Genomic DNA, 18041 nt, shown 5'->3' on the forward strand with positions numbered 1-18041 from the left:
TCTAGGCGGCAGCCAAGCTTGCCTCCTGCTGGTTCCTCGTCCATGTCAGGCTCCTTCCTGACTGCCCAGGCTGCTCCCACCTCCCTCTACAATTGGTCAACATCCGCTCATCCCTTAAGTCTCAGCTTAAGCATCACACCCTCAGGGAAAATCTCCAAGGTCTGAGACTCAGCTGTCATGGCACTCTTTGCTATTTTGGTTTTTCCACCCTTTACTTCTTATAGGACTTATGATGGTGTTTATCACAGAATTTGTTTATTGACCTTTAACCCCCTTAGGTGATAAGCTCTTTGGGTCTTGTGACTGGATACCTGTGATGGTTAATTTTATGGGTCAACCTGACTGGCTCACAAGGTGTTCTGATATTTTGTTAAACGTTATTCTGGGTTTGTCTGTGAGGGTGTTTCTGGATGAGATTAACATTTGAATCACAGACTGAGTAAAGCAGATTGCTCTTCCCAAGGTGGGTGGGCCTCACCCAATCAGTTGAAGGCCTGAAAAGCATTCTTTCTCTCTGCCTGGCTGTATTTGGGTGGGACATTGGTCTTCTGCCTTCAGACTCAGACTTGGACTGGAACTTACACCATCATCAGCTCTCCTGGTTCTCAGGCCCTTGGACTTGGACTGGTACTCACACCATTGGGTGTCTCCATCTCCATCTTGCCTATTGAAGATCATGTACCGCTCAGCCTCCATAATCATGTGAGCCAATTCCTTATAGTACTTCTCTCTCTCTCTCTCTTTTATTGGTTCTGTTTCTCTGGAGATCCCAGACTAACAGAGTATCACTCGTGCTCCATTACATCCCCAGTGTTTAATAATAGTGTTTGCACCTTGTTACTCAGTGTGGCTCACAGTCCACAAAGAGATATCACTGCAGATTCTCAGCCCCCAGTCCTACTGAGCCAGAATCTGCAATTTAACAAGATCCCCAAGCAATTCTAATGCACGGTCCGAGCTCAGAAGCACTGATCTGATGCATCCTAATCACAGTAGCAGTACTAATGTCAATAACATTTACTGAGTCTTGACAATGTACCAGGCACTTTACCTGTAATTAACTCATATACTTCTCACAGCAGCCCTGTCAGATCAGTATTATTTAACATTCTCATTTTTACAGATGAGGAAACTAGGGCACAGAGATATTAAATAATGTGTCAAGGTCACACAGCTAGTAATAGTAGAAATAATAACAGGAAGAAAAAGATCCCCAGCACCTAGCTCAGTAAAAAGGTGCTTGGGAGGTGCATAACAACATTTTAATAATGCAAGTGGAGAGCGGAGATTTGAGCCCAGGGAGGCTGGTCCTAGAGTCCCTGCTCTTAACCACTCAGCACATGATAAATGTTTGTCAAGTGCACGTCAAGGACTTTCCGCAGCACCTGGCATCCTGGAGACCATCCACATTTGATGAATGAATGTGTGAATGAATGGGTATGAGGTATGGTCAGTGGTGGACAGGTCCCTCTGAGTCCAGGAAAAGGAGTTTGGTGAAAAGGGTAGTGGAAAAGAAAGTGATTTGGAAATAATGCTGTTAGCTCCAAAGTTACAAAAGACCCTAAGTTGGAGACTATGCCTGAGTTCAAGGCCTCCTAAGCCCAAGAGGAAAATGGGTTGATACTAATAGTAATAACCTGTCACTGATTCTTGCCTCCATCAATTCCTACAGGCTCTCAAGTCACTGTAAAGTACCGCGTGTCTTTCTGATAATCCCCAGGGTGTGGCACCAACAACCCTGCTCTGCTGGCACGTCCACTCTCTGCTACTTCTCAGGAGGAATCTCAGTCCCTGCGGACAGCCACTGTGAATGCACTGCTGGGTCCCCCAGGTCACACCGCTTCCTGCTCCAACCAGTGAGCTGAAGGACTCACTCTGCTGAAGCTGCACCTGGTCTGCTGCCGGGAGGAGGCTGCCCTGGTCCCTTTGAGCTATAACCCCATGGGGCGGGGGTACCCAAGCAGGACTGCATGCCTTGTGGAGATTTCAAAAAGTCCCCTGTTCTCCATGGGGCTCAGACATGCATCCCATGGGGTCTAGGTCACAGGACAGAGTCAACAGACTGTTTTCAGAATCAATGTTGATCTAGTTGGTCATGCTGGACCCGTCTCCCCTCTTGGCAAGCTCTGTCCCCTGGACTCCTCAGTCCCTACCAGACAGGTTCCTGTAAAGCACCCACAAATTTGCCAGGAAGTCTCAAATGTTTCTGAACATCAGTTTAAGCTCAAGATGGGGCTTTTCCCTAAGCCTGCTTTTCGCTCTTTTTAATCCAGCATTCACCACTCAACCTTGATTTAAAAAAATAGACTGGGATCTCTTTAAGCGTGTGTGGGTGTATTCATCGTGTGACTGTGTCCATCATCTCCTTCTGCTCTAAATCCTATGATGCCCTGGATAATAACCACCACTTGTCCCTATCGACTAGGTGCCTGGCGCTTCAACCATAAACCTTATGAGAAAGAACCACTTCTCCATTTTATAGATGAAAAAACTTAAGAGCAGAGAGGTCACAGAACTCTCTGAAGGTCTCACCAATAAGCAAAATCGGATTTCGCCCAAGCCTGCACCTCCCAAGCACGCTGGAGATATTCTCCCTTTGGGCCAAATATATTAAGCTAATGGATGTGACACACATCCCCAATCCCAGAAGAAAAATAGGCGAAAACCTGGCCCTGATTTAGAGACCAGCACGGGTCAGAAGGGGCTTTTTTTTTTTTTTTTTTGCTCCCCTTGCTCCCCACCTGCCGCTGCCCAGGCTCCAATTTGGCGCCCCAGGCCCCAGGTCGGCCTTGAATTTGGCGGCCAATCCGTAACGGGAGCGGGGGGCGGGGTGTCTGCGCGGGCGCCACGCCCACCCTTGGTCTCCAGGCCCTGGCCCCGCCCCGTCCCAGCCTAGGTCGGTCACGGCCCGCCCCCAGCCGCCATTTCCTGTCCAGCCCTGGGCGCGTCAGGTCAGTGCAGCGGAGTGGCCCGGGGTCTGCCTTGGACGTGGCCTGGTCCTGATCTGGCCGTCAGAGCCGGGCAGAGGTCGCTGGTTTGGGCCCCCGTGGATGGGACGGTATCGGCTGCGGGCTGGGACTACAGCGGCGGGACCAAGGCCAGGGGACGCTAGGGAGCGGTTGCCGGGCAACGGTGCAGTTGGCCCCGCCCCTTGGCCCTGGCTTGCGCAAGTTTGTCTGCAGTCCCAGCCAACTGCAGGCTCCTGCAGAGGGAAACGCGGGATGCCTCTGGCCTCATCCCGTCGTGGGTTCGCTCCGACCCTGCCCTGGGAGCAGAGGGCTTGGCTCCTGCCCGCGGGAGTTCGGAGCCTGCCTTCTGCCCCTCCTAACCTTGGGCAAGTTAACTCACTTGACTAGGCCTCAGTGCCACGGGAGCCTGAAATGTTAGAGCTGGAAAGATACCTAGCTATCATCTGGTTAAGCCACACGTCCCCAAGCCCAGTTTTATAGGTAAGGGTGCCTCGCGGTGACCCCTCGTCGCGTGCCTGGTGCTTCGAATTAATCCCCAGATAGCCGTCTGTTTGATATTACCGTTTTCACAGAATGAATGAGGACCCCGAGGCTCAGAGAGGTTGTAACTTTAGCTGAGGTAGCACAGCCTGTAATTGGTGGAATCTCAAAGAGATCAAGTAACGCACAGCTTGTTCTGGCAGATTCCGAATTTCCAGTTGTAGGTGCATTACAGACTATGCTACCACTAAACCCAACTGGAAATCAGTCACCTGGAGCTTATGTAAAACTGTACGTCCCTGGGCACGTTGGAGGGGCTCTGGGCTAAGGTGGAGGAATCTGGATACTTAACAATTTTGGGGATGATTTTTGTGGTCTGTGGTTGGACCTTTGGGAACCACTGGGTACACCATGAGGACCTTTCTCTCAAAAACAACTGAGAGGTGATCCGTCTAAAGTACCCGGACAGGAGAGAAGATGTGGGCTCACCGTGCCGTCAAGTTTTAATCCCTGCAGTCAATTTGTATCCTCTCTTCACTCCTCAGAGACAACCCGGAGGCTTATATTTTAAACAAGTTTGGACATTTAGATGCAAATTGTCCTGTTTCTGGTTTCCTGTCATACAGCCAGTTCCAAGCTTCTGGCTGGGCTGGCCTGTCACGATCAAAGTCAAGCATTAGTGTCATCCTCCATCCCTGGTGGCCTGCCAGCTGCTCTCCGCCTGGTCTGCTTCACGCCAGGTCCCTGAATCAGAGCAGTTGATACTGGCTTTGAAGGAACGTTTTGTAGAGCCGTTTCCCCATTGGAGGGAGGCTGGCAGCTTTCCGGAAGTATCTCCACACCTAAAGAGTGCCCCTTGGCCCTGGCAGCAGTCAGAATGACATAGATCACCCTGCTTGTTATTCACGACTTTTATAAACACAAATCCATCTAAAAAGTAATCACTTGGCTCTTAGTTGTAGAAGGCTAATAAGCCTGACAAATTCCATTTAGTGTTTTATTATTACTAATTTTCATCATGTGTGCTGCCTCCCTCAGGGATTCTGGTTCACAATGGCTGACTCTCAAGAGGAAGACTTGCAGAAGTTTCTTAAAAATGTGGATGAAATCAGTAAGTGCCAGTAAAATCATAAATTAAATTGTACTTTAAAGAGGTGGAGTCCTTATAAAGAAATGATTACTGTAAGTTAGTTCCTGAGTGGCCTGACAGGTTTATGACTCTTCAGAAAAAAATGTCACTGAGATTCAACAGAAGGGATATTGAGAAGCAAGTAATATTGGAGCCTAGGTGTAATATTTTTCTGGCTGTTAATTGGTATCAGAGAAGCTGTTTACATTCTGATTGGAATTTGGGCTGACAGCTCCCATCCGTGTTTTCTCCCCTTCCGTGTAGGATCAGGTCCCCGGCGCCAGTGAGCCTAGCTGGTCCCTTCAAGGCGATTACTCAGGGGCCCCACCCATCAGTCTGGGATCCCTCTTGTTTTAGGGTAGAGCCATTCCTGGTTTTGAGCTGCAGAGGCAAAATCAAATGACTTTCCCAAGGGTCCATCACATCACATGGATGCGACAGCCCTGTCTCTCTTCCTCTAGGCAAGAAGACCCTTCCCCAGCTCAGACAGATGTCACCTCAAAGGACATACTCTGATCACACAGATCATATACAGGAGATTGCAGAGCACTCAGTCCCTGTGCAGACTTCAGGGAGTTCGTTTGAGGACAGAAACAAGAAAACCAACCACGAAACAAACTTCACATATCAAATAGAAATATATTGAAATTGCTGCTTCCAGTGGGCGATAGGGATCCCAAGAATAAAATGGTTTTAAAGATAGTTCGAGTAACTTCACAGATGACACATCCATAGTGTGCTCTTTGTGTCCGTCACGGCCTCTCCTCTGCCCATCCCCAGATGTTGTTCCGTGGAGTCCTGGCCTGGCCCACTGCTCACCTTTCTCTTCAGGTGATGGAGCCCAAGCATGTGCTTTTAAATACCACCCTTGCTGATGACCCCACATCTCAATTGCTACCAGCCTTCTTCTCTGAGCCTCAGCCTCTATGCCAACTGTTACATCCATTGTACCCCTCAAACATCACAAACATGTCCAAAGTTCAGTCGATCATCTCTTTCCCCTCTGTCCCACCTCTCCCAAATAAAACCTGCTTCTCCTACCCTCCCGTTCATTCTAGTGTCACTTGGTGGCACTCCCATCCCTGAAATTTACAAGTCCTATTGGCCTCCTCCCATCTCTCAGGCCTGCATTTAATCAGCCATCAGGTTAGCCTTCTTCCTCCAGCTCCATCCTCTCCAACCTCCCTGTGTTCTGGTTCTCTTCTCCAGACTATTTCCTCTGCCCACTGATTGTTTTTCCTGCCTCCAGGCTTACACTCCCCACAGAGTAATGTATCTAAAATGCAAATCTGACCCAGACACTTCTCTGCTTGGAGTCTCTCCACAGTCACAATAAATTTCAAGCTCTCATCAGGACCTAAGTCCTCCCATGACCTAGCCCTTACCTCTCGCCTCTCCCTCCCTCACACTTGAGCAGCAGACTGCTTCTGGTACCCACCCAACACACACACCCTGAGAGTTCACACTCTCTCTATATAACTGAATCACTTTGTTGTACACCTGAGACATTGTAAATCAACTCGACTTCAATTTTTTAAAGTTTAAATAAATAAAACTTTTAAAAAAGAAATGAGGAGATGTTGGTCAAAGTGTGTAAGCTTACAGTTTTAAGATGAATAAATTCTGGGGTTCTAACATACAGCATGGTGACTCTAGTTAACACTACTATATTATACACTTTCAAGTTGCTAAGAGAGTAGCTCTTAAATGTTCTCACCACACATAAAAAAATTGAATATCAAAACATCATGTTTTATCCCTTAAACTTCCACAATATCATATATCAATTATATCCCAATAAAGCTGGAAAAATAAAAGTTCTTCCCCATGAATTTTCTACACCGTCTCTTTGAGTGAGTGACATCTTTCTTTTGGAAGACCCTGCTTGACTGATCCACATCTGATTCCTCCTCCAGCCAGTTTAATTCAGGAGATGAATTCTGATGACCCAGTCGTACGAGAGAAAGCTGTCCTGGAGACAGAGAAGAGACTACAGTTTACAGAGGGAGACCAAGAGGAGGACGAATGCAGGACCACCGTCAACAAGACCAGGATCAGCCCCCCACAGGCTCCCGCGAAGGTTTCCTTTTCCTGTCGTGGAGATACTTAAGTAGACACAGCGAGGATGTCTGCACTGAAGCAGGCAAAGTGGTAGTTTAATCTCAACTGCCTGGTGAGGCTGGAACCGTCTTTTGCTTTATAGATTCACTAGATTTATTTTCCGCAAGGAAGTATAAACTCAATTTTTTTTCTTGGTCTTTCTGGGTCATCTTTAAACAACCCTTTGGGTTCGTTTTAATGAAAATTTGGCCTCTGCATCCATTGAGCTTGTGGCCATTTTTAAGCTGGTAAGGTAATGTATTCTACTTTCTCATATTTCCAACTCATACAGCCACAGCTGGGGTCCTTGCTTCTGCAGACATAGCCCCGGAACAACTGTGCCCATAATCAGATCTGATTTAAAGCAAGCCCCCTGAATTTTGATCCCTTCGTGTGGGTGGTTACAGGAAATGACCCTGCTACCCAGTTGTAACTGATCCGCCTTCTTGGTTTGTGTCTGTATATACATCAGAGAGTGATTTTTGAAATTTGTTTCTTTGTTTTTTTATGATAACCTGTGCCCTGCAGAATGCAGATGAAACAAACTCAGGTAAGGAGAGCATCTCTCTTCCTGAAGTGTATTACTCATTTAGGATCAGTGTTTATTGATTGTAGCATCCAGACCCTTAAATTGTAGCCTCTGGGCTTACAAACAGCCCATGAACAAAAAACTACCTACTGATCACCCACTGCTGGTACTAGTGGTCAGAAGGGACAGCACGGGGAGGTTTTTGTCTCTGCCCTCCTGGCCAGCCTTTTGTAAACTGAATTCAGTTACTCTATTTCATCCAGTTACCCTCGGCTGCTCAGGGAGACGCAGGCAGTTTCTTTGTTGCCCAGCTCAGAAGCTCATTATGCTAAGTGGAACAAAAAAGTCTGTCTTCAAAGAAAACTCCTTTTAAAAGGCATAATTCAAATTTGAAGCACAGACATAGTCATCGTGTATGATAATATATCACACAGCTTACCATTTAATGTCAAATTAAGAAAATGTCATTTTAGTTGCCTTCGAATCTGTGTGTGTGTGTGTGTGTGTGTGTGTGTGTGTGTGTGTATGTGTTCATGTGCTAGCATGTGCCGATATGTGTATGCATTAAAAGTGTGGCTCTAAAACTCTCAAGTAGCTTTTTTTCCCCCTGAATTTGAGCTAAAGAACTGATTATAGTATTTAGATTTTCCTTTTTAATATTTGAAATTACTCTGTTGTCAGAGGCCTTCTTGGCATCTATGGAGAAGGATGCAAAGGAACGTGCCAAAAGAAGAAGGGAAAACAAAGTCTTAGCAGACGGTAATTGTCAGTCTTCACTTTCCAATAACTGGGATGCTTTGTGCTGGAAGAGCCTCAGAGTCTCTGTGCTGATGTTTGATGACATCAAGATCCCCGGGGGGTTGGGTTTGTGGGCCTGAGGCAGTGGGACCTGGCCAGGCAGGAACCACTGGCTGTCTATTCCCTGTTCCCGCTGCAACATGCAGTGAGCAGGAGGACGTAGCCCTCAGTGAGCTCCCACCATCAAACCTCTTTCCAAAGCAGGTGGATGGATTTAGCAGATCAGATTGAGCAGCACTAAACGATGCTTGGAAAGGAAGGAAGGAAGGATGGGAGTGGGGTACCACTGGCTAGCCTGAGGCACACAGGAAGATGTGAAAAAGAAAAATGAAACAATAAACAAAGCTGGGAGAAGAGAAATAGAGGAAAAGAAAGAAACAAGGTTGCGTGTTTGGCGGGGGAAATTCACAGGACAGAAGGCTGCCTTCAGCACATACTTTATACCACCCAGTGGTATGTGCGCTGCAAATCTGAATGATTCCATATTTGCTAGAAAATTAGTTGTTTGACCCTCTTTATGAGACATTGAATGTGTAGACTTGATCTTTGTGGCAAGCCTGGAATATTCTGAGCCTTGGGGCAAAATCATGTCCTTTCTTCTAAGAAGCTACTTAGAAAGCTTGGGGTGGATTTGGAGAAAAGACTACTTAGAGAAACCAATCCTGAAATATCTGTAGAGGGAAGTAAGTGACACCCCCAACCCCCTCAGGATGGACGGAAGCTCTGACCTTCAAAGCAGGGTTGGAAAGTCAGGGTAATAAAGTCTGAAAGAGTTTTCCAGGGCATGGGGAGAGCTCACCGGTATGGCTTCTATTCTCCTAGCCCTCAAAGAGAAGGGGAATGAAGCATTTGTCAGAGGTGATTACGAAACAGCCATCCTGTGCTACAGCGAGGGTTTGGAGAAACTGAAGGACATGAAAGTGTTGTACACCAACCGAGCCCAGGTCAGTGAGCCAAGCACATGTCCACGGGCTTTTCTCGGGGAACCGTAGGCTCAAACCTTGTGAAATCAGAGACAGATGAGACGAGATGGTACCAGAGGTGTGTGCTGGCTCTGGCCGGGGTGTGGGGGAGGCTGACGTGTATGGAGCGTTTGCCCATTTCTGTGGTGTAAATACTCCCACTGGGGTCCGATTTCAGATACCGACTTGGAATCATTGAGGGAGGGCTTGGGAACAGCCACGTACGATCAGTTCTCTCCATTGCAGAAGCCAGCACAGCAGTGGTGGTACCCAGGCACTTCCCATGTGTATTAAGGAGACTAGTGGAATTCTGCCACCACTGGATGTGTTCAACCTCTTTTTTGATGCCTGTCTAAACTCCTAAGGGTTACTCTCCCATTAATTTCTTACTCATTGTATCAGTCCCTCCTTGATTAAGATTTTGTGACTGGGGTATCCTGGATAGCTAATGGGCCTCCAGCCAATTTGTCAGAAATTCTGACTTTCTGAAATCCCTAATACCTCAGTTTAATATCACAGACGAGCTCAGTCTCCTGGAACACCAGGTAAAAACCATCCCCCGGATGTCTATTGTCTACTATTTAAAGAAGGGACAAGGTTGATGGTTCTCAGGGGAAACAGCAATGTCATCTGTGACCTTATCTTTGCAAAGCACTTGAGGTTGTATATGGTAGAGCTCTCTGTTGCTCAGGCTGCAAAAATTGGCAGATTCATGGACGTGATGATCCGATGGTCAGGATGCGTCAGCCAGGCCTGTGTGAGATGGACTCGACGCTGTGTCATTGACAAGAGGGAGAAGATCGCAACGGAGCCCTCATCAGCTCCAATTTCTGTAACTCAAGATTAAGAATGCCCTGCCTTGGTATGCTGAGGAAGTGTTGAAAGCAAGAAACGGGATGTCAGCAGGCCAAAAAGTCTATGTGGTGACAGTGATTTAATGATAAATAAATTCAGGCACAGCACAAGATCATTAGTTCAGCAGTTTGGATCAATCAGGCTAGAGTCGAGGTGTCATTTACCTAGCCCCTTTGTGGAGAAAAATTGCCATAAGGAAGAGGATCAGTAGACACATTAGTGAGAGGTCAATTTTGCCATGTACCTTTTAGCATCTTAACAAGATTATAAACTTTCTTAGGGTAAAAATTGCCATATACTTTCCCCCAGTGCTTTAGTTACAACAGATGCTCAGTAAGTCCTTCTTAAGTTGTGCAGCACCAGAGGCACACTAAGTGCATTGAAGGGAATTAAGTTTCTGTTGACACTTCAAAGAAGACATTCAAATGCAGACAATTAGTATAATAACTATAGTTGCTTTTTATTTATCACCAAATTTGGTCTCCAAAACATTTACCTACTGATGCTTGATCAGTCTTGTTACTCTGAAGTTATTTGAAAGCAGTGAAATTGAATTGCCTTTAAAATGTTATGTAATTCAGATTTATACCTAATTCCGATGGTCTACACCCTGGTTCATCTAAATTAGTTGCATTTTTACTGTTCTCAAGTTGAAGCAGCACTTTGATTAGTTTGGGAGACTCACATCAAGAATGACTGTGGATGAAAATAAGTAAATGGGATGCAAAGCTTTGGGGAGGCAATTCCTCCCACCTCCCCCAAAGAGAACGCTTACTCAGAGACAAATAGATACAAAATGTGCTGCCTGCCGTTCCGAATCCTTTGAACCATTGACTGTGTTTTAAATGCTTCCCTGTTTGCATGCAGTGTTACGAAACACTCAGTAGGGACCCTGTGAATTGTGTGTCACTGCGTGTCACTGCTTGCCGGAGAGAAAACCTGCACTTCCATCGCTTTGTTTTTCTCCTGGAGCTAATGTTATGATCAATAGATTACTGGTGTAATTTAGACAAGTCAGGAGTTTAATCGCCATTTGGGAACGTAGTCCTTTTTAAAATACGGAAAAACAAAAGAGAACAGGAAAGTTATAGGGTATTGGATCTGAGCCTTAAAAAAAGAAAAAGAAAATACGAAAGCCTGCGTGGGGAAATTGTTGAAGCCCTTCTAGACTTTTTCAGAGTCTGTATCCTGAATAACAGTGTCATGAAATCATGACTACGGTTGCCCAGAAAGGTGCTAGTTTTTTTCTCTCACATCCTCTGTCTTTCAAATGAACCCCCCAAATCCCGGAGGAAAAGATGGTGCTTTATGGAAGAGATAACTCAAAGAGTCATCGTCTTCATTTAGTACCGAACTCCTGTTAATGAAAGCTCTGCACAGTGGCTTCCTTTCTGCTGGTAGATAGAGCTCCCCGGCAGAAGTCCCCTAGCTGGATATTGCCTGCTCCCTCCTCATTTTGGTTGAATGCTTAGATTTCTCATAAATTATAACAGTAACCTCATAATGGGCTTGTCCATGTAAATCTCCTCAGATTTCTTGTTCAGAATGTCACAGTGCCCTGGGACAGTGTTGATCATGGGCAAACGTACGTGGAGTATTGGCATTGGATCTATCATCGGTGACTGATAGGTCCCTGGTGCCTGGTTGTCCTTTCTTACAACGGGGTGATCGTCGCTGCTTCTTAGGGAACTTTCCAAAAGAAGAGTGCTTGAAGTCTGCTTAGCGCAACTTGATAAGAATTTATTAAGCACTTATTGTATGCAGTGATGACTAGAGAGGGCATAGTAACCACGGTGCTTGCAGTTAAATAGACTTTCATTTGTTTATATACCATGGTTCTGTGAAACTATAAGTGAGCTAAATTCTTAAGTCAGGTTGGTTTGAGTGGATCACAGAATTCTGAGTTCATTCTTGATTTACAAGATTTTCCCCAGTTCTAGGAGATCCCAGAAGAGAGCCCGAAGGCATTTGAAACCGAGGGCTCCTGGTGATGGTCTGAGTCTTAAATGTCTGCCCGTTTCCTGTCTCTCTTCCTTCTCACTGCACTCAGAAGGCGCTAAGCAGAACTTTTCCTTAATCATATTTTGGCAAAAGCTTTATTGAGATATAATGGACACAATATACAATTCACCCACTGAAATTATACAGTTTGGTGGGTTTTAGTGTATTCACAGGGCTGTGCAACCCTCACCACACAAATTTTAGAACTGTTTCATCATCTCTAAGACCCTTTAAGCAGTCACTCCCCAATCCTGTCCCCCCTCCACCGCCAGCCCACTGGTCTACTTTCTGTTTCTATACAACTGCCTATTCGGGACTTTTCATATAAACGAAATCATACAGTATGTGTCCATGTGTGTCTGGCTTCTTCCACTGAACAGTGTTTTCAAGGCCCGTCCCTGTTGGAATTTGCATCAGTAATTCATTCCTGTTATTGACAAGAAATATGTCATTGTATGGTTCTACCACAATTTATTTACCCATTCATAAATGGATGGGTCTGAGCTACTGCTTTTTGGCTGTTATAAGTAACGCTGCTATGCACATACATGTGCAGGTTTTTGTGTGGACATATGCTTATAATCCTCTTGGCTGTATACCCAGGGGTCATGTGGTACCTCTGTTTCGAATCTTTTGAGGAAACGTCAGACTGTCTTCCAAAACAGCTTTATCATTTTACATTCCCAGCAGCAAGCGTAAGAGTGTCCTGATTTCCTACATTCTCACCAACACTTGTTATTATCTGTCTTTTTGATTCCCTTTATTATTTGGTCTCCTTCTGGAACATTCCCAGCAGGGTAGGCTCCAGAAGCTGGCTCCTCCTTTGTACGTGGGGTTAGCGTGCTGGGTATTACTCTGTTTGCCCCCACAGATCCTTCTCTGCCCTGCGCCCTGGGAGACTGGCCTCTTGGCTTCCCAGCTTTCTAGCTTCTGTTTGGGTTCAGCCAATGAGATCGGAAGGAAGGAGGAGTTAAGTGAGATGGGGGGGTGGTTTATTCTCCAGGCTTCCGCTCTCCTGAAGGCCTCAGCTCCTGTTAGGCAGCTGTCCACTGTTGGTTTTCCTATGCCCTGCCCTCACCCTGTAAATCATCCTTTTGTTAAGCTCTCCGCGGCTCCCCAGTGTGAGCGTGTCCTGAGCTGGGACCCTGGCTGAGCCAGGGAAGGACCAGTTACCTCTCATCACCATGTTCCTGTTCCCCTGCTCTGTCTGTGTTGACTGAAGACCTCTGGCCACGGAACTGTGTGTGAACAGCAGCTGTCTGTGTCCTTGCAGGCTTACATCAAACTTGGGGACTACCGGAAGGCACTGGTGGACTGTGACTGGGCTCTGAAGGTAAGATGCCATCTCATTCTCCATGTGGTGGAGCTGGGCTTGCTCGGGCCAGGGGCCTCAGTCCTGAAGTGAACAGAGGGGAGCTGCTGGCATATTACAGTGGGAAAGGGTCTAGGCTCTGCAGTTGAGCCTCAGTTTCCTCATCTATAAAATGGATTCGAATAGAATTGTCGTGAGGGTTGCAATAATGCACATGGTGCTTAGCTCACAGGAAGTACTCTAGACAAGTTGCTGTTAATACTGTTTTTTCAGGTTTTATCACAGCAGCTCACCCTTTACTATCGTGTTATCAGTCGCTTTGCTCCACGTGGTGGTGGAAACGCCTCTTTTTCTTTCTTAATTGTGTCTGCAGTGTTGCCATTTTTTCCCTCATCAGTTGCTGCTTTTTTCCCTCCCACTCTGATAATTTGGAAATGCATCACAGCTCCCCCTTCTGTAGAGGAATAATCAGAAGGAAGGTTTCCTGTTGTTCAGCCTGGATGCTTGTCAGGCCTCAGGCAGACAGTATAACACTCACTCGGCGTGGTATTTCCTCCGAAATCTTCCAAAACAGATAATCAAAGGTGGAGAGAAGTAAAGACCGTTGGTGGAAATATTAGCCGAGTTTTTAAAAGAGACGTGTCACAATCACTTCTTAAGAACATTATTTCTGATGACTAAATATTTAAATAACACTGATCCTAGCTCCGCCTAAGTTACTCTGTCGCAGGGGCTTTAACTAAATAATGCGAACCAGTGCCTCTCAGCCTTCCTTGCTGAAGAGCCAACAGAACGCACAGGAGCCCCTGGAGGGTGTGGAAGCAGAGAGCGTGAAATTTCTTTTTAGACACATGTTTTTATCTTAAAAATCCCTTGCAAATTTTGCACTGCACTCTGTAAAATGTACCAGCTTGTTTTAATATAGCCGTGTTATGTTAAATAATTTATAATCAAGTAAAATTGAAGTGCCAGGAGCACCTGCCAGGTTTATCGTGCGGCGTGGATTTCCCTGGTCCGGCACCACTTAACCCCGACGTGGTGAGCATGGCCCGAAACAGAGCGCATTTGGACAACAGCATGTTGGCCACACCTGCTTCCTTATTTTTTCACTGAGAGGGTAGACAAGGGAAATGGGCGAATTAGAAACTCACCTTTGCTAATAATGGTTTATAAAACACGACAGGTCCCCCAAACCTGGCACCTGGAGTGCTTGATTTCTTTATCTGCTGGAAGACGCGGTGTGTGGGAAACCTTGTCCCACTGCATCGTGACCGTCTTTAAGTGATGAGAACCGCCCAAAGCTGAAGCCATCGGGTTCTTCACACTCCAGCTGCAGCATAGATCTGCTAGCCTGCTCTGTCCCTTTATTTGATCATGATTTTTTTTTTTTTTGCCTACTATCATTCTGTAAGAGAAGAGAGAGGCAAGGACGTTTTCTTCTGGTGATTCAGTAGTAACAGCCTTTTACTGCACGCTAGCTGTGAGCTGTCTCATTTGGGCCCTCACAACATACTATTCTGTTCTGTTCAATATCACAGTTACCCTTATTTTTCTGACAAGGAAACCGAGCCTCAGAGATTAAGTAAGTAAGCCGTGCAGGATCACACAGCTAATGCTGGCCTAACCATAGGCCAGTGCTCTGAGCCATTTACGATAAACAGCCTCTCCCTGGAAACCTGAAACCCCGACATCGCTTGGTATAGATCCCATTCCTTCTGTGGAAGAACAAGATCTCCTCGTGGGGCTTCCAGAAGTGTCTCTTCTGATCTGAAAAGCACCAGAGAGGTCGTCACACCCACACGCTGTTTCAAGACAACACACTGACCTGCTCCCAAATGTTAATTGATACACAATGTAAATTAGCAGTGAGACCAAGACAAAGCGGGCCCAGCAGACTTGACACTGAAAAACGCTGACACCCGGGAGCCACTCTTATTAAATGCCCAGCGAGGCTCCCCGTTGAAGGGGATTGGGTAAACACTTGGAGGGATGGGAAAAATATACACAAGGAATTCTAAAAACTAACAATAGTTGGCTCTACATCAAAGCTGTGAATTAAAAGAAAAAGTTTCACTCTTTTTTAAAGTAATATATCAATACTGAATGTCAGCGGCACCCCACTGTTAATAGTATTAGTACTTTCATGCCAGTTTCATATTTTGGGACACTTGTGAATTGGCAGAGACAGGCCCCTGGGATGATATTTCAAGACCGATCTTCCTTGTCAGGGAATATAAGGCAGCGAGCGGAGCTGGTTTCAATTAGAATCAGAATCATTTCTTTCGTGGCAGAACGCTTCCTGCACAATAAAACACATCTTCCTCTGAAGACAGACTTCCTTTTAAGGGGATCTGGGGTTCACCTGAGAGAATCCTGATGAGGGTTGATACCTCATCAAAGGAGAAAGGGCCTATTAGTGAGCAAATCCGTTAGCAGCTCTTTGTGTCAGTATCCGAGGAGGCGTGGTCACAATACACCCACTTCACGATGGCACAGTAGGGCGTGGACAAGCTCTGAGGTTCGGCTCCTTTTCCTCTGTTGTAGCCCTGATGCCCTGGCCGTGAAGGTGCGGTGAACAGGTGGCTTCTGTGAACTGTGGCCCTGGGGGTTCCTTTCCCTTTGTCCCTTCCTTCCTCCTCGATTCCATCCTTTGTGAGTTCTCCAGGCTTCACTCCCTGACTTTCTTCTCTCTGCAGTTTCTCCCTCAGAGCTCTCGTCTCCTCTCCTGGGTTCAGCTCTCATCCCTGCCAGTGGTTCACATCTGCATTTCAGCCGCCCCCTCAACCCCCCTGCACGTTTGCACGTGGCTGTCTTGGCATCCTCAGAAACGCAGCATGTCTTCGGTGGACTGTGTCTCTTCAGTGTGGATTTCCTTCCACCAAACTGCTTTTCTGAAGGAGATTTGGTGCAGTTTTTAAGCCCTTGGAGCCTGGAGTCAAACAACTAGATTTCAATCCCAGGTCTTCCACTTAGTATCTGTGTGACCTTGATCTTTTCCAGCCCCTAGTTTCCTCAGCTGCAAAATGGGGGTAATAATTGTATCTAGAGTTGTTATAAGGTTTCCATGAGATAATTCATATTAACAATGCAGGAAGGACTGAACAGTAATGCACTGATATTAACGACTGTTACTGCTGGCATTCACTTAGCAACGAATCAGGATATGACATTCATGAAAATGCATCCATAAAGGCCTCTCCAAATATAAGTTATTATTCCCTCTTCTATTATTATTTTAGCTTTTCTTTAAGTTTTCCTTTTTGCCCTGAGATGCACCACGTCCGTTGTAACTGCAGCAACAGTGGCTTATGCTCCGTTACCTGGTGCCACACGGTTTCACATGAATTCCCTCCTCAGCACAGCCCGAGAGAGGCACTATTAAGACCTTCACTTTGCATATGAGGGAAATGAGCCTCAGAAAAGCTGGCTGGCCTGGCCAACGTCCCACATCCGGTGAGAGGCAGACCCGGCTTCACCTAGGACTTTCCAGACCCCTGACCTTGTACTCGTAACCTCTTTGCATCTAAACCCTTAGCAGCATCCGACGCGGCACAACGCCCTGCACTTAAAAGGGATTCAGTGAATTAGCTGACTGTTTTAAATTATAGTTTATGTCTTTGTGCCAAATCATTCCCTCTGGAGTTATAATAATTAGAGGCAGGCAGGTGCATGGCCCCCTGTGCAAGTGGTATTGTCTCAGCCGTGAATGTCCTAAGTTTTGAAGAGGGCGTCCCTCCCGATCAGAAGTGATAGGAATGTAAGTTTCCAGTATCTGTGTTGTGGTTTATTTCAAGGGAGGAACTTCCCAGGCCCACTAAGATGTAATAGTAACCTCAGCTGTTTACCCAGAATAAATTTTCCTACCTTACCTAACAAACTGGTGGTTCTCAAATGTGGCTGCACATTTATATAACCTGGAGATTTAAAACAATTACTGATGCCCCGGGCCAACCCAAGAGAGTAATTTAACTGGTGTGGGGTTTAGTCACGCCATCAGTTTTATGAGCATCTGAGGTGATTCTGATGTTCAGCCAAGGTCAAGGGCTCTTGTAAACTAAGGGTTTCTGGTTTGTTTCCTGGTTGTCTCATTAAATGGAAATGAAAACTGGCAAATATCATTGATTAATTTGATAGAGAGCTTACTTCTGCATTCAGCTCCTTGTAGGCATCAACTAATTCAGTCACAGAAGCACAGAAAAGTCTTAATTGTCAACTCTGGTGGCTGTCCTGAGAACCGAAGCATTCCCTAACCCGATTAGCTGGGAGGTTGGGGGAGGGGCTGATAACGTCAAATCTTCCGAACCATCTGATCAGTCATTGTCTTTCATGCAGTGTGATGAAAAATGCACAAAAGCATACTTCCACATGGGAAAAGCCCACCTGGCCCTGAAGAACTACAGTGTGGTAAGTCCTGGAGGAAGTTAAGTGACCTGTTTGATTTCAGAGTGGTGCTATAGAGTGTCTCAGAGGAGAACCACGTTCCTCTAAGTGGATGAGATATTAATCCAGTTTTTAGTGTCCAGGGTGAATCGTAAGACCTTAGAGTTGGGAGGGATGTTGAGTGTCACCTGGTACAGCCCCACCTGCCATGGGAATCTCTTCTGCAGCATCTTCTACCAGTGTTTGTTCAGCCCCGGCAGGAGCATCTCTGGGGAGAAAAGACATAAGCAAAAAGATGAAAAAACAAAATTAACTTGTAATCTCATCACCTAAGTTAACCATGCAGATATATGTACACACACTAATATATTATATGCTGTAAATAGCAGCTTTATTGAGATATAATTCACATACCAAACAATTCCTCTATAGAAAGTATACAGTTCAGTGGCTTTTAGTATAGTCACAGAGTTGCATAACCTTCACCACAATCAGCTGGAGAACATTTTTGTCACCTCCTTAAAAA

At 46.0% G+C, this 18041-nt stretch overlaps 1 protein-coding gene across 2 annotated transcripts in view; it reads left to right on the plus strand.

The window, feature by feature from the left end:
- Nucleotides 1-2896: 2896 nt before the first annotated feature.
- Nucleotides 2897-18041, plus strand: part of TTC12 (tetratricopeptide repeat domain 12) — a 39974-nt gene continuing 24829 nt past the window's right edge. Inside the window, exons 1-8 of one of the 2 annotated variants that reach the window (XM_045506797.2) lie at nucleotides 2897-2951; nucleotides 4488-4560; nucleotides 6495-6658; nucleotides 7207-7228; nucleotides 7889-7966; nucleotides 8828-8949; nucleotides 13097-13156; nucleotides 17468-17539. In XM_045506797.2, coding sequence (XP_045362753.2) covers nucleotides 4503-4560; nucleotides 6495-6658; nucleotides 7207-7228; nucleotides 7889-7966; nucleotides 8828-8949; nucleotides 13097-13156; nucleotides 17468-17539 — 576 coding nt within the window. In that variant the 5' untranslated portion in view covers nucleotides 2897-2951; nucleotides 4488-4502. Of the gene's footprint in view, nucleotides 2952-4487; nucleotides 4561-6494; nucleotides 6752-7206; nucleotides 7229-7888; nucleotides 7967-8827; nucleotides 8950-13096; nucleotides 13157-17467; nucleotides 17540-18041 lie in introns of those variants that run through there. The other variant, XM_045506798.2, reaches the window with a different exon arrangement.

The sequence above is a fragment of the Camelus bactrianus genome, chromosome 33 (assembly GCF_048773025.1).
Source record: "Camelus bactrianus isolate YW-2024 breed Bactrian camel chromosome 33, ASM4877302v1, whole genome shotgun sequence".
NCBI lineage: Eukaryota > Metazoa > Chordata > Mammalia > Artiodactyla > Camelidae > Camelus > Camelus bactrianus.